The sequence below is a fragment of the Oncorhynchus mykiss genome, chromosome 8 (genome assembly GCF_057628025.1).
Source record: "Oncorhynchus mykiss isolate SJ-2025 chromosome 8, ASM5762802v1, whole genome shotgun sequence".
In the NCBI taxonomy this organism is placed as follows: domain Eukaryota; kingdom Metazoa; phylum Chordata; class Actinopteri; order Salmoniformes; family Salmonidae; genus Oncorhynchus; species Oncorhynchus mykiss.
In genome coordinates, this window is record NC_143029.1 from 19,075,964 (window position 1) to 19,101,219 (window position 25,256).

The 25,256-nt window shown below is 38.2% G+C and overlaps 1 protein-coding gene across 2 annotated transcripts in view; it reads left to right on the top strand.

The window, feature by feature from the left end:
* The window catches only part of LOC110529197 (DNA polymerase zeta catalytic subunit), a 115,557-nt gene that overhangs the window by 43,100 nt on the left and 47,201 nt on the right, over positions 1–25,256 (top strand). For both annotated transcript variants that reach the window (XR_016497633.1, XM_090242736.1), the window contains exons 4-6: positions 10,494–10,657; positions 24,094–24,217; positions 24,678–24,772. Coding sequence is in view for 1 of the 2 variants with exons in the window: in XM_090242736.1 (XP_090098862.1) it covers positions 10,494–10,657; positions 24,094–24,217; positions 24,678–24,772 (383 nt within the window). In the remaining variant the exon portion in view is untranslated. The remainder of the gene's footprint in view (positions 1–10,493; positions 10,658–24,093; positions 24,218–24,677; positions 24,773–25,256) is intronic.

The following is a 25,256-nucleotide window of genomic DNA, read 5'->3' on the forward strand; positions in this document are numbered from 1 at the left end:
TGTACCTGCCAATATCCTTTGGTCAGGTCAAAGATGCTGATGTACCGGGCCTTTCCCAATCGGTCGATGAGTTCACCCACCCTCGGCATGGGGTAGGCGTCGAACAAGCTGATGTCTTGCACAAACCGGAAATCATTAAAGAAGCGCAGGCTACCGTCCGGTTTGGGCACCAACGCGATGGGGCTGCACCATGCACCCTGTGACTCTTCAATGACCCCCATCCTCAGCATAGCCTCCACTTCCTGCTTCACAGCTGTGTGCTTTGGCTGTGTGCTTTGTGTCGTTGTCCTGTTGGAAGGTGAACATTAACCCCAGTCTGAGGTCCTGAGCACTCTGGAGCAGGTTTTCATCAAGGATCCCTCTGTACTTTGCGCCGTTCATCTGTCCCTCAATCCCGACTAGTCTCCCAGTCCCTGCCGCTGAAAAACATCCCCACAGCATGATGCAGCCACCACCATGCTTCATCGTAGGGATGGTGCCAGGTTTCCTCCAGACACGACGCTTGGCATTCAGGCCAAAGAGTTCAATTTTGGTTTCAAGGACTCATAGTCAGAGTCCTTTAGGTGCCTTTTGACAAACTCCAAGCTGGCTGTCATATGCCTTTTACTGAGGAGTGTCTTCCGTCTGGCCACTCTACGATAAAGGCCTGATTGGTGAAGTGCTGCAGAGATGGTTGTCCTTCTGGAAGAACTTTTGGACCTTTTCCTTCAGATTGACCATCGGAAAAGTCTTGGTGGTTCAACACTTCTTCCATTTAAGAATGATGGAGGCCACTGTGTTCTTGTAGACCTTCAATGCTGCAGAAATGTTTTGGTGTCCTTCCCCAGATCTGTGCCTCGACACAATCCTGTCTTTGAGCTCTACGGACAATCCCTTATAGACAGTTGTATGCCTTTCCAAATCGTGTCGTATCAATTGAATTTACCACAGGTGGACTCCAATCTAGTTGTAGAAACATCTCAAGGATGATCAATGGAAACAGGATGTACCTGAGCTCAATTTCGAGTCTGAATTATTGTGTAAATAAGCTTTTCTGTTTTCACTTTGTCATTATGGGGTAGTGTGTGTAGATTGAGGAGGATAAATATTAATTAAATCAATTTTAGAATAAGCCTAAATCAAATCAAATCAAATTTATTTATATAGCCCTTCGTACATCAGCTGATATCTCAAAGTGCTGTACAGAAACCCAGCCTAAAACCCCAAACAGCAAGCAATGCAGGTGTAGAAGCACGGTGGCTAGGAAAAACTCCCTAGAAAGGCCAAAACCTAGGAAGAAACCTAGAGAGGAACCAGGCTATGTGGGGTGGCCAGTCCTCTTCTGGCTGTGCCGGGTGGAGATTATAACAGAACATGGCCAAGATGTTCAAATGTTCATAAATGACCAGCATGGTCGAATAATAATAAGGCAGAACAGTTGAAACTGGAGCAGCAGCACGGCCAGGTGGACTGGGGACAGCAAGGAGTCATCATGTCAGGTAGTCCTGGGGCATGGTCCTAGGGCTCAGGTCCTCCGAGAGAGAGAAAGAAAGAGAGAATTAGAGAACGCACACTTAGATTCACACAGGACACCGAATAGGACAGGAGAAGTACTCCAGACAAAACAAACTGACCCTAGCCCCCCGACACATAAACTACTGCAGCATAAATACTGGAGGCTGAGACAGGATGGGTCAGGAGACACTGTGGCCCCATCCGAGGACACCCCCGGACAGGGCCAAACAGGAAGGATATAACCCCACCCACTTTGCCAAAGCACAGCCCCCACACCACTAGAGGGATATCTTCAACCACCAACTTACCATCCTGAGACAAGGCTGAGTATAGCCCACAAAGACCTCCGCCACGGCACAACCCAAGGGGGGGGCGCCAACCCAGACAGGATGACCACATCAGTGAATCAAATCAAATCAAATCAAATTTTATTTGTCACATACACATGGTTAGCAGATGTTAATGCGAGTGTAGCGAAATGCTTGTGCTTCTAGTTCCGACAATGCAGTAATAACCAACAAGTAATCTAACTAACAATTCCAAAACTACTGTCTTGTACACAGTGTAAGGGGATAAAGAAAATGTACATAAGGATATATGAATGAGTGATGGTACAGAGCAGCATAGGCAAGATACAGTAGATGGTATCGAGTACAGTATATACATATGAGATGAGTATGTAAACAAAGTGGCATAGTTAAAGTGGCTAGTGATACATGTATTACATAAGGATACAGTCGATGATATAGAGTACAGTATATACGTATGCATATGAGATGAATAATGTAGGGTAAGTAACATTATATAAGGTAGCATTGTTTAAAGTGGCTAGTGATATATTTACATAATTTCCCATCACTTCCCATTATTAAAGTGGCTGGAGTTGAGTCAGTGTCAGTGTGTTGGCAGCAGCCACTCAGTGTTAGTGGTGGCTGTTTAACAGTCTGATGGCCTTGAGATAGAAGCTGTTTTTCAGTCTCTCGGTCCCAGCTTTGATGCACCTGTACTGACCTCCCCTCCTGGATGATAGCGGGGTGAACAGGCAGTGGCTCGGGTGGTTGATGTCCTTGATGATCTTTATGGCCTTCCTGTGACATCGGGTGGTGTAGGTGTCCTGGAGGGCAGGTAGTTTGCCCCCGGTGATGCGTTGTGCAGACCTCACCACCCTCTGGAGAGCCTTACGGTTGAGGGCGGAGCAGTTGCCGTACCAGGCGGTGATACAGCCCGCCAGGATGCTCTCGATTGTGCATCTGTAGAAGTTTGTAGCTTGCGAGGGTTAACACGTTTAAATGTCTTACTCACCTCGGCTGCAGTGAAGGAGAGACCGCATGTTTTCGTTGCAGGCCGTGTCAGTGGCACTGTATTGTCCTCAAAGCGGGCAAAAAAGTTATTTAGTCTGCCTGGGAGCAGGACATCCTGGTCCGTGACTGGGCTGGATTTCTTCCTGTAGTCCGTGATTGACTGTAGACCCTGCCACATGCCTCTTGTGTCTGAGCCGTTGAATTGAGATTCTACTTTGTCTCTGTACTGACGCTTAGCTTGTTTGATAGCCTTGCGGAGGGAATAGCTGCACTGTTTGTATTCGGTCATGTTACCAGACACCTTGCCCTGATTAAAAGCAGTGGTTCGCGCTTTCAGTTTCACGCGAATGCTGCCATCAATCCACGGTTTCTGGTTAGGGAATGTTTTAATCGTTGCTATGGGAACGACATCTTCAACGCATGTTCTAATGAACTCACACACCGAATCAGCGTATTCGTCAATGTTGTTGTCTGACGCAATACGAAACATGTCCCAGTCCACGTGGTGGAAGCAGTCTTGGAGTGTGGAGTCAGCTTGGTCGGACCAGTGTTGGACAGACCTCAGCGTGGGAGCCTCTTGTTTTAGTTTCTGTCTGTAGGCAGGGATCAACAAAATGGAGTCGTGGTCAGCTTTTCCGAAAGGGGGGCGGGGCAGGGCCTTATATGCGTCGCGGAAGTTAGAGTAACAATGATCCAAGGTCTTTCCACCCCTGGTTGCGCAATCGATATGCTGATAAACTTTAGGGAGTCTTGTTTTCAGATTAGCCTTGTTAAAATCCCCAGCTACAATGAATGCAGCCTCCGGATGAATGGTTTCCAGTTTGCAAAGAGTTAAATAAAGTTTGTTCAGAGCCATCGATGTGTCTGCTTGGGGGGGGATATATACGGCTGTGATTATAATCGAAGAGAATTCTCTTGGTAGATAATGCGGTCTACATTTGATTGTGAGGAATTCTAAATCAGGTGAACAGAAGGATTTGAGTTCCTGTATGTTTCTTTCATCACACCATGTCGCGTTAGTCATAAGGCATACGCCCCCGCCCCTCTTCTTACCAGAAAGATGTTTGTTTCTGTCTGCGCGATGCGTGGAGAAACCCGTTGGCTGCACCGCTTCGGATAGAGTCTCTCCAGTGAGCCACGTTTCCGTGAAGCAAAGAACGTTACAGTCTCTGATGTCCCTCTTGAATGCTACCCTTGCTCGGATTTCATCAACCTTGTTGTCAAGAGACTGGACATTGGCAAGAAGAATGCTAAGGAGTGGTGCACGGTGTGCCCGTCTCCGGAGTCTGACCAGAAGACCGCCTCGTTTCCCTCTTTTTCGGAGTTGTTTTTTTTTTGGGGTCGCTGCATGGAATCCACTCCGTTGTCCTGTTTGTAAGGCAGAACACAGGATCCGCGTTGCGAAAAACATAATCTTGGTAGTACTGATGGTGAGTTGATGCTGATCTTATATTCAGTAGTTCTTCTCGACTGTATGTAATGAAACCTAAGATGACCTGGGGTACTAATGTAAGAAATAACACGTAAAAAAACAAAAAACTGCATAGTTTCCTAGGAACGCGAAGCGAGGCGGCCATCTCTGTCGGCGCCGGAAATACACTCAGGTGACGCACCCCCTCCAGGGACGGCATGAGAGAGCCCCAGTAAGCCAGTGACTCAGCCCCTGTAATAGGGTTAGAGGCAGAGAATCCCAGTGGAAAGAGGGGAACCGGCCAGGCAGAGACAGCAAGGGCGGTTCGTTGCTCCAGAGCCTTTCCGTTCATCTTCCCACTCCTGGGCCAGACTACACTCAATCATATGACCCACTGAAGAGATGAGTCTTCAGTAAAGACTTAAAGGTTGAGACCGAGTTTGTGTCTCTGACATGGGTAGGCAGACCGTTCCATAAAAATGGAGCTCTATAGGAGAAAGCCCTGCCTCCAGCTGTTTGCTTAGAAATTCTAGGGACAATTAGGAGGCCTGCGTCTTGTGACCGTAGCGTACGTGTAGGTATGTACGGCAGGACCAAATCAGAGAGAGAGGTAGGAGCAAGCCCATGTAATGCTTTGTAGGTTAGCAGTAAAACCTTGAAATCAGCCCTTGCTTTGCCAGGAAGCCAGTGTAGAGAGGCTAGCACTGGAGTAATATGATCACATTTTTTGGTTCTAGTCAGGATTCTAGCAGCCGTATTTAGCACTAACTGAAGTTTATTTAGTGCTTTATCCGGGTAGCCGGAAAGTAGAGCATTGCAGTAGTCTAACCTAGAAGTGACAAAAGCATGGATGAATTTTTCTGCATAATTTTTGGACAGAAAGTTTCTGATTTTTGCAATGTTACGTAGATGGAAAAAAAACTGTCCTTGAAATGGTCTTGATATGTTCTTCAAAAGAGAGATCAGGGTCCAGAGTAACGCCGAGGTCCTTCACAGTTTTATTTGAGACGACTGTACCATTAAGATTAATTGTCAGATTTAACAGAAGATCTCTTTGTTTCTTGGGACCTAGAACAAGCATCTCTGTTTTGTCCAAGATTAAAAGTAGACATTTTGCAGCCATCCACTTCCTTATGTCTGAAACACATGCTTCTAGCAAGGGCAATTTTGGGGCTTCACCATGTTTCATTGAAATGTACAGCTGTGTGTCATCCGCATAGCAGTGAAAGTTAACATTATGTTTTCGAATAACATCCCCAAGAGGTAAAATATATAGTGAAAACAATAGTGGTCCTAAAACGGAACCTTGAGGAACACCGAAATTTACAGTTGATTTGTCAGAGGACAAAAATTATAAAGTAACAAAATGTGGAAAAAGTCAAGTGGTCTGAATACTTTCCAAATGCACTGTATGGGGCATGCAACATTCTCAGCTCTGTAGATTTTGCTGCGAAGAGACAGAATCACTAGATCATTTATTCTGGTATTGCCACTATGTAGCTTGTTTCTGGTCACAGGTTTAGGAATGGTTAAAAAATCACAACATTCACTTAAAATTAACCTTACAAATAGCAGTGTTGGGTGATTTTGGAAAGCTGTAGTCAAGCAATCAGTAATATAATAATACTTGGAGGGAAGGTTTTCATCTTTAGCTCACAATCTGTGGATACTATGCGATTAGAAAGGTTAAAAATGTATGGACAACAGCACAATTGAAAAATATATGGCATATGGTGATAGGTGGGGTGGGATTAAATACAGTTGAAGTCGGAAGTTTACATACACCTAGGTTGGAGTCGTTAAAACTCGTTTTTCAACCACTCCACAAATTTCTTGTTAACAAACTATAGTTTTGGCAAGTCGGTTAGGACATCTACTTTGTGCATGACACAAGTAATTTTTCCAACAATTGTTTACAGACAGATTATTTAACTTATAATTCACTGTATCACAATTCCAGTGGGTCAGAAGTTTACATACACTAATTTGACTGTGCCTTTAAAGGCAATGCTACCAAATACTAATTTAGTGTATGTAAACTTCTGACCCACTGGGAATGTGATGAAAGCAATAAAAGTTTAAATAAATAATTATCTCAACTATTACAACTTCTTACGGCTGAAATCCCATTAACGGGATCGATTTGACAACAGCCAGTGAAAGTGCAGGGCTCCAAATTGAAACAACAGAAATCTCATAATTAAAATTCCTCAAACATACAAGTATTATACACCATTTAAAAGATAAACTTGTTGTTAATCCCACCACAGTGTCTGATTTCAAAAAGACTTTACAGCGAAAGCACACCATACGTTAGGTCAGCACCTAGTCACAGAAAAACACAGCCATTTTTCCAGCCAAAAAGCAGAAATAGAGAGAAAATGTATCACTAACCTTTGATGATCTTCATCAGATAACACTCATGGGACTTCATGTTACACAATACATGTATGTTTTGTTCGATAAAATACATATTTGTTTTGCTTCCAGAACATCCAGTGATTTTTGCAGAGAGCCACATCAATTTACAGAAATACTCATCATAAATGTTGATGAAAATACAAGTGTTATACATAGAATTAAAGATATACTTCTCCTTAATGCAACCGCTGTGTCAGATTTCAAAAAAGCTTTACGGAAAAAGCACACCATGCAATAATCTGAGTATAGCGCTCAGAGACCAAAACAAGCCATACAGATACCCGCCATGTTGTGGAGTCAACAGAAGTCAGAAATAGGATTATAAATATTCACTTATCTTTGATGATCTTCATCGGAATGCACTCCCAGGAATCCCAGTTCCACAATAAATGTTTGTTTTGTTCGATAAAGTCCTTCATTTATGTCCAAATAACCTATTTTTTTGTTTGCGCGTTTAGTTCACAAATCCAAATTCACAAGACACAAGCACTTAGTTCCGACGACAGTTCGTAGAAACATGTCAAACGATGTATAGAATCAATCTTTAGGATGTTTTTATCATAAATCTTCAATAATATTCCAACCGGACAATTCCTTTGTCTTTAGAAAGGAACAGAGCTCGTGCTCACGGCCGCACGCGAAACTGACCTCATGGCATTCTGCCAGACACCTGACTCAAACAGATCTTATTCTCTCCCCCTTCAGAGTAGAAGCCTGAAACAAGGTGCCATGTGAGTTCTATTATATAAACTTCCGACAATAATGTATTATTGTTAGGTTCGAAAATGTATTATTGTTATGTTCTGTAATGTATTATTGTTATGTTCAATAATGTATTATTGTTATGTTCAATAATGTCTTATTGTTATGTTCAATAATGTCTTATTGTTATGTTCAATAATGTATTATTGTTATGTTCAATAATGTATTATTGTTATGTTCAATAATATATTATTGTTATGTTCAATAATGTATTATTGTTATGTAATGTATTATTGTTATGTTTGGTAATGTATTATTGTTCGGTAATGTATTATTGTTATGTTCGGTAATGTATTGTTTTGTTCGGTAATGTATTATTGTTATGTTCGGTAATGTATTATTGTTATGTTCGGTAATGTATTATTGTTCTGTTCTGTAATGTATTATTGTTATGTTCTGTAATGTATTATTGTTATGTTCAGTAATGTATTATTGTTATGTTCAGTAATGTATTATTGTTATGTTCGGTAATATATTATTGTTATGTTCAATAATGTATTATTGTTCGGTAATGTATCATTGTTATGTTCAATAATGTATTATTGTTATGTTCGGTAATGTATTATTGTTATGTTCAATAATGTATTATTGTTATGTTCGGTAATGTATTATTGTTATGTTCAATAATGTATTATTGTTATGTTCGGTAATGTATTATTGTTATGTTCAATAATGTATTATTGTTATGTTCGGTAATGTATTATTGTTATGTTCAGTAATGTATTATTGTTATGTTCTATAATGTATTATTGTTCGGTAATGTATCATTGTTATGTTCAACAATGTATTATTGTTATGTTCGGTAATGTATCATTGTTATGTTCAATAATGTATTATTGTTGTGTTCGGTAATGTATCATTGTTATGTTCAGTAATGTATTATTGTTATGTTCAGTAATGTATTATTGTTATGTTCAGTAATGTATCATTGTTATGTTCAATAATGTATTATTGTTATGTTCAATAATGTATTATTGTTATGTTCGGTAATGTATTATTGTTATGTTCGGTAATGTATTGTTATGTTCAGTAATGTATCATTGTTATGTTCGGTAATGTATCATTGTTATGTTCAATAATGTATCATTGTTATGTTCAATAATGTATTATTGTTATGTTCAATAATGTATTATTATTATGTTCAATAATGTATTATTATTATGTTCGGTAATGTATTATTGTTATGTTCAATAATGTATTATTGTTATGTTCAATAATGTATTATTGTTATGTTCGGTAATGTATTATTGTTATGTTCGGTAATGTATTGTTATGTTCAATAATGTATTATTGTTATGTTCGGTAATGTATTGTTTTGTTTGGTAATGCATTATTGTTTTGTGATTTGCTGTATATCAATCAAGTCTATAAAGCCCTTTTTACATCAGCAGAATTCACAAAGTGCTATACAGAAAGCCAGCTTTAAACCCCAAACAGCAAGCAATGCAGATGTATGTAAAATGTATATGTTGCAGAAAAGATGTAACATCAAAAAGATGTGTCCTCCTAAGAGGAGGGCGGGTTAAACATTTTTTAAATTTAAATTCAAGTTTGAAAAGTAAAATTGCGTATTGTCACAGTAGGGCTGGGCAATAGTGCCTAAAACTCTATGTCAATGTGTTTTCTCTAAATAAGCTGTGTTGCACAATTTAAAGATCAAGTTCACTGCATTTAGCAATACTGTATTGAATTCAGAGCTTGAGGAATTATACATAGGCTGAATATATGCCTTCCACAACCATAAGACCCACGAATAATTACATTATTTAATCAAAATAGTTGTACCTGCTTTTTTTTGCGATAATCACTGATCTGGCTTTCAGGTCTATAACAATGCCAGTTATGTTATAAATGTAACCAGAATCATGCATATTTCACATTCACTAATAATGTAGCAGACACCGGTGTCATAAACTCCTAAAGCCCACGTGCTAGTGTGTAGCCAGCTAATATTTTTTATTTTAATCCAATTTGGATCTAGGTATAATTTCACAAGCTCTGAATTCAGCTAAAACGCAGAACAGTTGAATTGTTATGAACACAACCTTCTGTCCATCTCCAATTGTTTGAAGAGCATGCTAGCCTGTCCACTTTGTTCAGATGCTGAAATCAAGTGGCCTACCTTATTTCTCAGAATAAAAACAAATTGCCAATTCTTTATGTAATTGCTTTATGCTTTTTGCACATTTTTAAAACACACTTAACAGCTAGTATAACAAACTTTGATTGACTAAAATGCTGCTAGCTATACGTGGTAGCGTAAAGCACGCGACAAACTGAGCATTCATTTTCCAGAATGAATGTTCATTGGTACATCTGTTTTAGTAATGTCTGCTCTGCTTGACATTTGAGGAGTTGAAACATAAACAGGGTATGGTTCAAAAGGTTAACTTATCCTCTATTACAGTAAAATAATGTCTCCATGTGTTTCGATGTCCATATGACCGATTTCTGTTGGACCAAACCTCAAATGCAAATAGGGGGTTGAAACCGTTTGTCAGAGCGGAAGAAGTGATCTCATCTTTGTTGTTGTGAGGGGTGGTGGGAGGGGCTTGGGAGAAAGATGCAAAGCGATTGATTTCACTCGCCAAAATCTGTCCAAAATAAGCCCAATGCATTTCTATGCGCTTATATTGAACCTAAGCTCGTCGCCTGCCTTTGGGACAACAACTCCCTTTGTTAGAGTGGCAACATGAGCATTTGTTCATTAAATACAGATATCTGGTGTAAATGGGAAGGTGCAAAAGGCAACATGAGAACAAGCGGACATAAACGCTCAGAAAAACTAAAAATACAACAAACCTCGATTCTGCGATACAGGCATTTGGAATGTCGCGCAAAACACAACATCAAAATAATCAAATGAATTTTATGTATCCCCCAGCCCTATGTCACGTTATCGTTCCAGCAACAAGGTCTACAAGGTGAATGAGATTTGAACAGTGTTTTTGAAAGCATATTAGCTCCTGAATGAAATAATCTCTGGCTCAATCTCTTGTTTATTTGTTTATTTTGTTGTGGATTTTGCTTTTTCTGTACGCAAAGTAAATGTCTGTCAATAGCAGCCACAATATATATCTAATCGGGTGTGTGTGTGGTTCCAGGGTGTGTGAGCTGTTACAAGGAGGTGCTGTGATGAACAAGAGCTACCAGCCCCACGAGGCCCACATTCCTTACCTGCTGCAGCTATTCATCGACTACAACCTGTACGGCATGAACATGGTCAACCTGGGAGCCGTCAAGTTCCGCCAGAGCCAGCAGCGCGAAGGTAAGGACGCTCTGGGGGTACACATCTAGGATCAGTTTCCCCTCCCCCAATCATAACCTAAACAATTAGTGGGAGTGCTACTGAGATTTACACTTTTTCTCTTGTTGTTCTTCTGCATCTTCTTGAATGTGTGTGGGTGCGGGGGGCAGTCTGAGGGAGGAAGGAAAGAAGGAAGGGGTGAGGGAGGGTGAAGGTCTAGCATCCTACTCTCAAGTTCATGACTTTGTGTGGGGGGCATGCTTTTTAATGCAGTTATTGTTATTACTGTTGACTGTTAGTGTTAGATGTGGTTTATATTACTGTTCACTGTTAGTGTTAGATGTGGTTTATATTACTGTTGACTGTTAGTGTTAGATGTGGTTTATATTACTGTTGACTGTTAGTGTTAGATGTGGTTTATATTACTGTTGACTGTTAGTGTTAGATGTGGTTTATATTACTGTTGACTGTTAGTGTTAGATGTGGTTTATATTACTGTTGACTGTTAGTGTTAGATGTGGTTTATATTACTGTTGACTGTTAGTGTTAGATGTGGTTTATATTACTGTTGACTGTTAGTGTTAGATGTGGTTTATATTACTGTTGACTGTTAGTGTTAGATGTGGTTTTATATTACTGTTGACTGTTAGATGTGGTTTATATTACTGTTGACTGTTAGTGTTAGATGTGGTTTATATTACTGTTGACTGTTAGTGTTAGATGTGGTTTTATATTACTGTTGACTGTTAGTGTTAGATGTGGTTTATATTACTGTTGACTGTTAGTGTTAGATGTGGTTTATATTACTGTTGACTGTTAGTGTTAGATGTGGTTTATATTACTGTTGACTGTTAGTGTTAGATGTGGTTTATATTACTGTTGACTGTTAGTGTTAGATGTGGTTTTATATTACTGTTGACTGTTAGTGTTAGATGTGGTTTATATTACTGTTGACTGTTAGTGTTAGATGTGGTTTATATTACTGTTGACTGTTAGTGTTAGATGTGGTTTATATTACTGTTGACTGTTAGTGTTAGATGTGGTTTATATTACTGTTGACTGTTAGTGTTAGATGTGGTTTTATATTACTGTTGACTGTTAGTGTTAGATGTGGTTTATATTACTGTTGACTGTTAGTGTTAGATGTGGTTTATATTACTGTTGACTGTTAGTGTTAGATGTGGTTTATATTACTGTTGACTGTTAGTGTTAGATGTGGTTTATATTACTGTTGACTGTTAGTGTTAGATGTGGTTTATATTACTGTTGACTGTTAGTGTTAGATGTGGTTTTATATTACTGTTGACTGTTAGTGTTAGATGTGGTTTATATTACTGTTGACTGTTAGTGTTAGATGTGGTTTATATTACTGTTGACTGTTAGTGTTAGATGTGGTTTTATATTACTGTTGACTGTTAGTGTTAGATGTGGTTTATATTACTGTTGACTGTTAGTGTTAGATGTGGTTTATATTACTGTTGGAACCGGTTCATGGAACAAAACCATAAAACAAAAAATAACGAAAATAGGAAAAGAATCAGAACCGGGAAAGGTTATTTTACCCAAGAGGAAATGCTTAGTAATAGGGATGTAAACAAATTTGTTAACTACATTTGACAGAAATACGTTTTTGGTGAGTATGGAACATTTCTGGGATCTTTTATTTCAGTTAAAAAACATGAGCTAGCGCACATCCAAATAAATGTATTTTATGTAGAGGTGCTAACTAACGGCAAATTAACTATAAGCTATAAAAATAAAAAGTCGCACACTCTATATATTTATTGGGTAAATCGCCAACGTTTCGGCAGGGATTTACCCAATAAATGACTGGAAAAGTGTGTGTGATATATATATATATATATATAGTACCTCTCTTTGTCTTTTATTTCAGTTAATGAAACATGGGACCAACACTTTACACATTTATATTTTTGTTCGGTATAACAAAAATGTATAATAAAAAAAATAAAAAGTATCAGAGCTTTAAAAAAGAACAGAAAGTAACAATATAAACCGGAACTTGTTTGGGTTCGAACCGGTTGTAGAACTTTATTTAGCTGGTCAGAACAATGGAAACGGACCAAAACAGTTATGGCTCTGTTAAGAACGAAACGATTTGAAATGTTACACGGAAGCCAAACCGACGGCGCATAAATGTATTTTGTCCCCCCACACCAAACGCGATCATGACACGCAGGTTAAAATTTCAAAACAAACTCTGAACCAATTATATTAATTTGGGGACAGGTCGAAAAGCATTAAACATGTATGGCAATTTAGCTAGTTAGCTTGCACTTGCTAGCTAATTTGTCCTATTAGCTTGCTGTTGCTAGCTAATTTGTCCTGGGATATAAACATTGAGTAGTTATTTTACCTGAAATGCACAACGTCTTCTACTTCGACAATTAATCCACACATAAAACAACCAACCGAATCGTTTCTAGTCGTCTCTCATCCTTCCAGGCTTTTTCATCTTTGAACTTATATGGTGATTGGCATCGACACTTTCACAGTATTACCACGACTACCGGCAAAACATTTAGTCTTTCAAACACCCACGTGGGTATAACCAATTCTATTTTAGCCCTTGGCAACACAGACGCTTGTTGGCGCGTGCAAGCAGTGTGGGTGGAATAATTGAATAACATGGATTTTTTAAATTTTTTTAAATCGACACGCACACAACGTGTCCGGTCTAGTCAGCATGTTAGATGTGGATGATATTACTGTTAGATATGATTGATATTAGTGTTAGATGTGGGTGATATTGCTGTTAGATGTGATTGATATTAGTGTTAGATGTGGGTGATATTGCTGTTAGATGTGGTGGATATTACTGTTAGATGTGGTTGATATTACTGTTAATTGTGGTTGATATTACTGTTAGATGTGGTTGATATTACTGTTAGATGTGGTTGATATTACTGTTAATTGTGGTTGATTATTACTGTTAATTGTGGTTGATATTACTGTTAGATGTGGTGGATATTACTGTTAGATGTGGTGGAAATTACTGTTAGATGTGGTTGATATTACTGTTAATTGTGGTTGATAATACTGTTAGTGTTAGATGTGGTTGATATTACTGTTAGATGTGGTGGATATTAATGTTAGTGTTACAGTGCCTTGCGAAAGTATTCGGCCCCCTTGAACTTTGCGACCTTTTGCCACATTTCAGGCTTCAAACATAAAGATATAAAACTGTATTTTTTTGTGAAGAATAAACAACAAGTGGGATACAATCATGAAGTGGAACGACATTTATTGGATATTTCAAACTTTTTTAACAAATCAAAAACTGAAAAATTGGCCGTGCAAAATTATTCAGCCCCCTTAAGTTAATACTTTGTAGCGCCACCTTTTGCTGCGATTACAGCTGTAAGTCGCTTGGGGTATGTCTCTATCAGTTTTGCACATCGAGAGACTGACATTTTTTCCCATTCCTCCTTGCAAAACAGCTCGAGCTCAGTGAGGTTGGATGGAGAGCATTTGTGAACAGCAGTTTTCAGTTCTTTCCACAGATTCTCGATTGGATTCAGGTCTGGACTTTGACTTGGCCATTCTAACACCTGGATATGTTTATTTTTGAACCATTCCATTGTAGATTTTGTTTTATGTTTTGGATCATTGTCTTGTTGGAAGACAAATCTCCGTCCCAGTCTCAGATCTCAGACTCCATCAGGTTTTCTTCCAGAATGGTCCTGTATTTGGCTCCATCCATCTTCCCATCAATTTTAACCATCTTCCCTGTCCCTGCTGAAGAAAAGCAGGCCCAAACCATGATGCTGCCACCACCATGTTTGACAGTGGGTATGGTGTGTTCAGGGTGATGAGCTGTGTTGCTTTTACACCAAACATAACGTTTTGCATTGTTGCCAAAAAGTTCAATTTTGGTTTCATCTGACCAGAGCACCTTCTTCCACATGTTTGGTGTGTCTCCCAGGTGGCTTGTGGCAAACTTTAAACGACACTTTTTATGGATATCTTTAAGAAATGGCTTTCTTCTTGCCACTCTTCCATAAAGCCCAGATTTGTGCAATATACGACTGATTGTTGTCCTATGGACAGAGTCTCCCACCTCAGCTGTAGATCTCTGCAGTTCATCCAGAGTGATCATGGGCCTCTTGGCTGCGTCTCTGATCAGTCTTCTCTTTGTATGAGCTGAAAGTTTAGAGGGACGGCCAGGTCTTGGTAGATTTGCAGTGGTCTGATACTCCTTCCATTTCAATATTATCGCTTGCACAGTGCTCCTTGGGATGTTTAAAGCTTGGGAAATCTTTTTGTATCCAAATCCGGCTTTAAACTTCTTCACAACAGTATCTCGGACCTGCCTGGTGTGTTCCTTGTTCTTCATGATCCTCTCAGGGCTTTTAACGGACCTCTGAGACTATCACAGTGCAGGTGCATTTATACGGAGACTTGATTACACACAGGTGGATTATTTTTATCATCATTAGTCATTTAGGTCAACATTGGATCATTCAGAGATCCTCACTGAACTTCTGGAGAGAGTTTGCTGCACTGAAAGTAAAGGGGCTGAATAATTTTGCACGCCCAATTTTTCAGTTTTTGATTTGTTAAAAAAGTTTGAAATATCCAATAAATGTCGTTCCACTTCATGATTGTATCCCACTTGTTGTTGATTCTTCACAAAAAAATACAGTTTTATATCTTTATGTTTGAAGCCTGAAATGTGGCAAAAGGTCGCAAAGTTCAAGGGGGCCGAATACATACGCAAGGCACTGTACATGTGGTTTATATTAGTGTTTGATGTGGTTGGTATTAATGTTAGTGTTCGATGTGGTTGATATTAGTGCTCGATGTGGTTGATATTACTGTCAGTGTTAGATGTGGTTGATATTACTGTTAGATGTGGTTGATATTACTGTTAGATGTGGTTGATATTACTGTTAGTGTTAGATGTGGTTGATATTACAGTTAGATGTGGTTGATATTACTGTTAGTGTTAGATGTGGTTGATATTACTGTTAATGTTAGATATGGTTGATATTACTGTTAGATGTGGTTGATATTACTGTTTGATGTGGTTGATATTACTGTTAATGTTAGATGTGGTTGATATTACAGTTAGATGTGGTTGATATTACAGTTAGATGTGGTTGATATTACAGTTAGATGTTGTTGATATTACTGTTAATGTTAGATATGGTTGATATTACTGTTAATGTTAGATGTGGTTGATATTACAGTTAGATGTGGTTGATATTACAGTTAATGTTAGATGTGGTTGATATTACAGTTAGATGTTGTTAATATTACAGTTAGATGTGGTTGATATTACTGTTAGATGTGGTTGATGTTACTGTTAGATGTGGTTGATGTTAGATGTGGATGATATTACTGTTAATTGTGGTTGATATTACTGTTAGATGTGGTTGATATTACAGTTAACTGTGGTTGATATTACTGTTAATGTTTGATATGGTTGATATTACTGTTAGATGTGGTTGATATTACAGTTAGATGTGGTTGATATTACTGTCAGATGTGGTTGATATTAATGTTAGATGTGGTTGATATTACTTTTATATGTGGTTGATAGTACTGTTGGATGATGTTGATATTACTGTTAGATGTGGTTGATATTACTGTTAGATGTGGTTGATATTACTGTTAATGTTTGATATGGTTGATATTACTGTTAGATGTGGTTGATATTACAGTTAGATGTGGTTGATATTACTGTTAGATGTGGTTGATATTACTGTTAGATGTGGTTGATATTACTGTTAGATGTGGTTGATATTAGTGTTAGATGTGGTTGATATTACTGTTAGTGTTAGATGTGGTTGATATTAGTGTTACTGTTAGATGTGGTTGATATTCCTGTTAGTGTTAGATGTGGTTGATATTACTGTTAGTGTTAGATGTGGTTGATATTACAGTTAGATGTGGTTGATATTACTGTCAGATGTGGTTGATATTACTGTCAGATGTGGTTGATATTAATGTTAGATGTGGTTGATATTACTTTTATATGTGGTTGATAGTACTGTTGGATGATGTTGATATTACTGTTAGATGTGGTTGATATTACTGTTAGTGTTAGATGTGGTTGATATTACTTTTAGTGTTAGATGTGGTTGATATTACTGTTAGTGTTAGATGTGGTTGATATTACTGTTAGTGTTAGATGTGGTTGATATTACTGTTGGATGTGGTTGATATTACTGTTAGATATGGTTGATATTACTTTTACATGTGGTTGATATTAGTGTTGGATGTGGTTGATATTACTGTTAGATATGGTTGATATTACTGTTGGATGTGGTTGATATTACTGTTAGTGTTACATGTGGTTGAGATTACTGTTGGATGTGGTTGAGATTACTGTTGGATGTGGTTGATATTACTGTTGGATGTGGTTGATATTACTGTTAGATGTGGTTGATATTACTGTTAGTGTTAGATGTGGTTTATATTGCTGTTGGATGTGGTTGATATTACTGTTGGATGTGGTTGATATTACTGTTGGATGTGGTTGATATTACTGTTAGATGTGGTTGATATTACTGTTAGATGTGGTTGATATTACTGTTAGTGTTAGATGTGGTTTATATTGCTGTTAGTGTTACATGTGGTTGATATTACTGTTAGTGTTAGATGTTGTTGATATTACTGTTAGATGTGGTTGATATTACTTTTGGATGTGGTTGATATTACTGTTAGATGTGGTTGATATTACTGTTAGTGTTAGATGTGGTTTATATTACTGTTAGATATGGTTGATATTACTGTTGGATGTGGTTGATATTACTGTTAGATGTGGTTGATATTACTGTTAGTGTTAGATGTGGTTTATATTACTGTTAGTGTTACATGTGGTTGATATTACTGTTAGTGTTAGATGTGGTTGATATTACTGTTAGATGTGGTTGATATTAATTTTGGATGTGGTTGATATTACTGTTAGTGTTAGATGTGGTTGATATTACAGTTAGATGTGGTTGATATTACTGTTAGATGTGGTTGATATTACTTTTAGTGTTAGATGTGGTTGATATTACTGTTAGTGTTAGATGTGGTTGATATTACAGTTAGATGTGGTTGATATTACTGTCAGATGTGGTTGATATTACTGTCAGATGTGGTTGATATTAATGTTAGATGTGGTTGATATTACTTTTATATGTGGTTGATAGTACTGTTGGATGATGTTGATATTACTGTTATATGTGGTTGATATTACTGTTAGTGTTAGATGTGGTTGATATTACTTTTAGTGTTAGATGTGGTTGATATTACTGTTAGTGTTAGATGTGGTTGATATTACTGTTAGTGTTAGATGTGGTTGATATTACTGTTGGATGTGGTTGATATTACTGTTAGATATGGTTGATATTACTTTTACATGTGGTTGATATTAGTGTTGGATGTGGTTGATATTACTGTTAGATATGGTTGATATTACTGTTGGATGTGGTTGATATTACTGTTAGTGTTACATGTGGTTGAGATTACTGTTGGATGTGGTTGATATTACTGTTGGATGTGGTTGATATTACTGTTAGATGTGGTTGATATTACTGTTAGTGTTACATGTGGTTGAGATTACTGTTGGATGTGGTTGATATTACTGTTGGATGTGGTTGATATTACTGTTAGATGTGGTTGATATTACTGTTAGTGTTAGATGTGGTTTATATTGCTGTTGGATGTGGTTGATATTACTGTTGGATGTGGTTGATATTACTGTTGGATGTGGTTGATATTACTGTTAGATGTGGTTGATATTACTGTTAGATGTGGTTGATATTACTGTTAGTGTTAGATGTGGTTTATATTGCTGTTAGTGTTACATGTGGTTGATATTACTGTTAGTGTTAGATGTTGTTGATATTACTGTTAGATGTGGTTGATATTACTTTTGGATGTGGTTGATATTACTGTTAGATGTGGTTGATATTACTGTTAGTGTTAGATGTGGTTTATATTACTGTTAGATATGGTTGATATTACTGTTGGATGTGGTTGATATTACTGTTAGATGTGGTTGATATTACTGTTAGATGTGGTTGATATTACTGTTAGTGTTAGATGTGGTTTATATTACTGTTAGTGTTACATGTGGTTGATATTACTGTTAGTGTTAGATGTGGTTGATATTACTGTTAGATGTGGTTGATATTAATTTTGGATGTGGTTGATATTACTGTTAGTGTTAGATGTGGTTGATATTACAGTTAGATGTGGTTGATATTACTGTTAGTGTTAGATGTGGTTGATATTACTTTTGGATGTGGTTGATATTACTGTTAGTGTTAGATGTGGTTGATATTACTGTTAATGTTAGATGTGGTTGATATTACTGTTAGATGTGGTTGATATTAATGTCAGTGTTAGATGTGGTTGATATTACTGTTAGTGTTAGATGTGGTTGATATTACTGTTAGTGTTAGATGTGGTTGATATTACTGTTAGTGTTAGATGTTGTTGATATCACTGTTAGTGTTTGATGTGGTTGATATTACTGTTAGTGTTAGATGTGGTTGATATTACTTTTGGATGTGGTTGATATCACTGTTAGATGTGGTTGATATTACTGTTAGTGTTAGATGTGGTTGATATTACTGTTAGTGTTAGATGTGGTTGATATTACTGTTAGATGTGGTTGATATTACTGTTAGATGTGGTTGATATTACTGTTAGTGTTAGATGTGGTTGATATTACTGTTAGTGTTACATGTGGTTGATATTACTGTTAATGTTAGATGTGGTTGATATTACTGTTAGATGTGGTTGATATTAATGTTAGTGTTACATGTGGTTGATATTACTGTTAGTGTTAGATGTGGTTGATATTACTGTTAGTGTTAGATGTGGTTGATATTACTGTTAGTGTTAGATGTGGTTGATATCACTGTTAGTGTTAGATGTGGTTGATATTACTGTTAGTGTTAGATGTGGTTGATATTACTGTTAGTGTTAGATGTGGTTGATATCACTGTTAGTGTTAGATGTGGTTGATATTAATGTTAGTGTTAGATGTGGTTGATATCACTGTTAGTGTTAGATGTGGTTGATATCACTGTTAGATGTGGTTGATATCACTGTTACTGTTAGATGTGGTTGATATTACTGTTAGATGTGGTTGATATCACTGTTAATGTTAGATGTGGTTGATATTACTGTTAGTGTTAGATGTGGTTGATATTACTTTTGGATGTGGTTGATATCACTGTTAGATGTGGTTGATATTACTGTTAGTGTTAGATGTGGTTGATATTACTGTTAGTGTTAGATGTGGTTGATATTACTGTTAGATGTGGTTGATATTACTGTTAGATGTGGTTGATATTACTGTTAGTGTTAGATGTGGTTGATATTACTGTTAGTGTTACATGTGGTTGATATTACTGTTAATGTTAGATGTGGTTGATATTACTGTTAGATGTGGTTGATATTAATGTTAGTGTTACATGTGGTTGATATTACTGTTAGTGTTAGATGTGGTTGATATTACTGTTAGTGTTAGATGTGGTTGATATTACTGTTAGTGTTAGATGTGGTTGATATTACTGTTAGTGTTAGATGTGGTTGATATTACTGTTAGTGTTAGATGTGGTTGATATTACTGTTAGTGTTAGATGTGGTTGATATCACTGTTAGTGTTAGATGTGGTTGATATTAATGTTAGTGTTAGATGTGGTTGATATCACTGTTAGTGTTAGATGTGGTTGATATCACTGTTAGATGTGGTTGATATCACTGTTACTGTTAGATGTGGTTGATATTACTGTTAGATGTGGTTGATATTACTGTTAGTGTTAGATGTGGTTGATATTACTATTAGTGTCAGATGTGGTTGATATCACTGTTAATGTTAGATGTGGTTGATATTACTGTTAGATGTGGTTGATATTACTGTTAGATGTGGTTGAAATTACTGTTAGTGTTAGATGTGGTTGAAATTACTGTTAGTGTTAGATGTGGTTGATATTAGTGTTACTGTTAGATGTGGTTGATATTACTGTTAGTGTTAGATGTTGTTGATATTAGTGTTACTGTTAGATGTGGTTGATATTACTGTTAGTGTTAGATGTGGTTGATATTACTGTTAGATGTGGTTGATATTACTGTTAGTGTTTGATGTGGTTGATATTACTGTTAGATGTGGTTGATATTACTGTTAGTGTTAGATGTGGTTGATATTACTGTTAGATGTGGTTGATATTACTGTTAGTGTTAGATGTGGTTGATATTACTGTTAGTGTTAGATGTGGTTGATATTACTGTTAGTGTTAGATGTGGTTGATATTACTGTTAGTGTTAGATGTGGTTGATATCACTGTTAGTGTTAGATGTGGTTGATATCACTGTTAGATGTGGTTGATATCACTGTTACTGTTAGATGTGGTTGATATTACTGTTAGATGTGGTTGATATTACTGTTAGTGTTAGATGTGGTTGATATTACTTTTAGTGTCAGATGTGGTTGATATCACTGTTAATGTTAGATGTGGTTGATATTACTGTTAGATGTGGTTGATATTACTGTTAGATGTGGTTGATATTTCTGTTAGATGTGGTTGATATTACTGTTAGTGTTAGATGTGGTTGATATTACTGTTAGTGTTTGATGTGGTTGATATTACTTTTAGATGTGGTTGATATTACTGTTAGTGTTAGATGTGGTTGATATCACTGTTGGTGTTAGATGTGGTTGATATTACTGTTAGTGTTAGATGTGGTTGATATTGGTGTTACTGTTAGATGTGGTTGATATTACTGTTAGTGTTAGATGTGGTTGATATCACTGTTAGTGTTAGATATGGTTGATATCACTTTTAGATGTGGTTGATATCACTGTTACTGTTAGATGTGGTTGATATTACTGTTAGATGTGGTTGATATTACTGTTAGTGTTAGATGTGGTTGATATTACTGTTAGTGTCAGATGTGGTTGATATCACTGTTAATGTTAGATGTGGTTGATATTACTGTTAGATGTGGTTGATATTACTGTTAGATGTGGTTGATATTACTGTTAGATGTGGTTGATATTACTGTTAGATGTGGTTGATATTAGTGTTAGATGTGGTTGATATTACTGTTAGTGTTAGATGTGGTTGATATTAGTGTTACTGTTAGATGTGGTTGATATTCCTGTTAGTGTTAGATGTTGTTGATATTACTGTTAGTGTTAGATGTGGTTGATATTACTGTTAGTGTTAGATGTGGTTGATATTACTGTTAGATGTGGTTGATATTACTGTTAGTGTTAGATGTGGTTGATATTACTGTTAGTGTTAGATGTGGTTGATATTACTGTTAGTGTTAGATGTGGTTGATATCACTGTTAGTGTTAGATGTGGTTGATATTACTGTTAGTGTTAGTTGTGGTTGATATTAGTGTTACTGTTAGATGTGGTTGATATTAGTGTTAGTGTTAGATGTGGTTGATATTAGTGTTACTGTTTGATGTGGTTGATATTACTGTTAGTGTTAGATGTGGTTGATATTAATGTTAGTGTTAGATGTTGTTGATATTAGTGTTACTGTTAGATGTGGTTGATATTATTGTTAGTGTTAGATGTGGTTGATATTAGTGTTACTGTTAGATGTGGTTGATATTACTGTTAGTGTTTGATGTGGTTGATATTAGTGTTACTGTTAGATGTGGTTGATATTACTGTTAGTGTTTGATGTGGATAAGTACTATGTATTTGCAGCATGCCCAGTCATAAGAGACCAAGGCTGTTTTCTTCTCTGATGGACAGACATCCCAGGCTATAGGGTCACCTCCTCCACCGTGCTCTGGCTCTGTGGGGAGGCTGTAAGGGAGGACAAGGAGAGAGGGAATGCTGCCATGCTTTGTGTCATGATGTATTAGTACATTTCTTTACAATGGCCTTGAGATGCCTCTGCTGCTTCTCTAGCTCACACCATCTATCTCACACCGGTGAACACACACACACCTCCTTGTCCTGCTACATAATGCATCCTGGCCAGTGTGGAGTGCCAACCAGATGACACCCTGGCCTTTCAAAGACCTGACCGTATAGATAGAGAAGGTTTTAATCATAAAGCTTTACAACGACAGTGCTTTGAATAATACACCTTGCAAACACACAGCAAAGCTTACAACAGAAGGACAGATGAAGAGGGAGGGAGAACTAGAAGCAATGGGGTGCCGGCCAGTTGGCAGCCCCCCTCCAGCCCTGAAACTAGACTAGAGGAGTAACTCTTAGCTTCTGCCTCCTGCACATTCTCCTCGAACCCCAGAGGATTCTGGAACACCGCCAGGCTTTTACAGACAATAAGTCATTATGCACAAGATTGAGAGATCCAGGCCACATCCCTGTATGTCACCCAATCCAGGATCCCGAGGCACATTCCTAGTAATATCATCAGTCTCTTCCTCTGTTTCACAGAGCTGGACAGACAAACACCCTGACGTCAATCTAGAGAAATAAACCACTGGGTTTGGATATGGATCGATTTACTTCTGACCTTTTGAACTCGGTCGTTTATAGAACTTGTACTTTACACAGCTGTTTAGTATTAATATGACCTCCCACCTCTCCTCTGCCAACCAAAACAAAGCCGCAGCAGCAAGCCAAGCTGGGACATTTGATATCTCCTAGTGAGAATGATAAAGTCGAGCCTGTAATCTGAGGGTTGAGGCCGGGGGGCAGTCAGACACGGACATCCTACCTCCTACCTCCCTTCATCCCTTGAAGTGAAACTGATAATCACTAGGCCCCTCAGTGGGAGGGAGATAGTGGTAGAACAGGGGCGGTATCTCCGTGGGAGTGGAGGATCAGGGGAGGTATCTCGGATCAGAGGGTTGAACTTGGCCTTGGCTTCACTCTTTCTCTCCTGCCTGATGGCTGTGAATAAAGCGGCAGATTAGGTCTTTTCTGTTTGATCTTGACAAAGGCTTAGTAAGTGCTTATCCTGAGCAGAGATGGGACAGGTATCTCCACTCTGCAGTGCTCTTCATGCCTGAGCAAGTCTCTCCTGGGCCAGGGGAGGCAGAACCCAGCATCACACCACCAGGCATGATTCGGCCAGGAACTCCTCCCAGACAAAGAGAGGGCTTGAATGTTAAATCTGGATTTCATGCAATCAATGGAAAGGGGGTTGCAAAGAACCAAAAAGTAGAAAGAGACCAAAGCGCTGTGACAATGTTTACATACGTTTTAGTATTGCGCTAACTTGAAAGTGAGTTTGTAATCTGGGATGAAGACGATGACAGACATTTGAAAACCCTGTGTAAAAAAATCTGTGTAGATCCAAATCATTTGAAATACTGAGCTGGTATGCTTTTTTAGTCTTATTGTATGTTGAAAGCACGGTGGACTGTCTCAGCAACAAAACTCCTCAGATTGACTTCCAACACGTGACTCACATTGGTGTGTGTGTGTGTGTGTGTGTGTGTGTGTGTGTGTGTGTGTGTGTGTGTGTGTCTGTGTGTGTGTGTGTAACAGAGGGGTCTCCCCCAGATCACCAGGGCTTCTGCAGCAGACCCTTGAAGAGCCCCTGTACCTCCAAACTGAGTGACAGTTCCCTGGGAGGCACGTTTGTCCGCTGGCAGGAGGATGCCACACCCTGGTGAGACACACCTGCTCAGACGGGCTCCATTCACATGTTCTGGGCCTCTACGGTGTCAGCTGTTTAGCTCTTGTTTGTACATGATAACTGTGGTTTCTTTTTGAGTTTTTTTTTCTGTGTAAGGTTGATTTGATCTCTTGCACCCTCCTCTCAATTCAAGGGTTTTATTGGCATGGGAAACGTATGTTAACATTGCCAAAGCAAGTGAAGTAGATAATATACAAAAGTGAAATAAACAATACAAATTAATAGTAAACATTACACTCACCGACATTCCAAAATACATTTCAAATGTCATTATGTCTATATATTCTCTCCCGTCTGTCTGTCTGTCTGTCTGTCTGTCTGTCTGTCTGTCTGTCTGTCTGTCTGTCTGTCTGTCTGTCTGTCTGTCTGTCTGTCTGTCTGTCTGTCTGTCTGTCTGTCTGTCTCTCTCTGTTTCTGTCTCTGTGTGATGTAGTTCTCTAGTCCTGGAGGATGTGGAGAAACAGAGTACGTGTGAGCTGGAGGCAGATGCTGTGGCTGCAGACATCCTCAACCGTCTGGAGATAGACAGTAAGGACAACAAACTTGAACACTTTTTTTGGTCATAGATCAAACAGTCAACCAGTCAGGCAGACACGGTCGGCACACATGAGCGAGAGCCTGAGGGAGCGGATGGCTACTGACTCACTTCTTCTCTGACTATGTAACACAGTTGAGTGATGGTGGCTTTTCCACATCAGTGGTTGCCTCTCAAATGGCATTCTATTCCCTGTAGTGCACTACATTTGACTAGAATCCCTAAAGGAGCCCTATAAAGGGAATAGGGTGCCATTTGGGGCGCTACCTATGTGACACAGATGAGCGACGGAGGCCTCCAGATCAAACGCTGTCAGTCTCTTACCACACTGCCAAGCTCCTGCTCTCTAGCACATTGGAGCATGAGATCAGTGACCATCCGGCCCAGAACAAACACTGTCCACTCACCCTATCTGTCTACCTTCTGTCTGGGGAGGGAGAGGGAAACGGGGATGTAGTGTGGAAGAGCATATTGAAC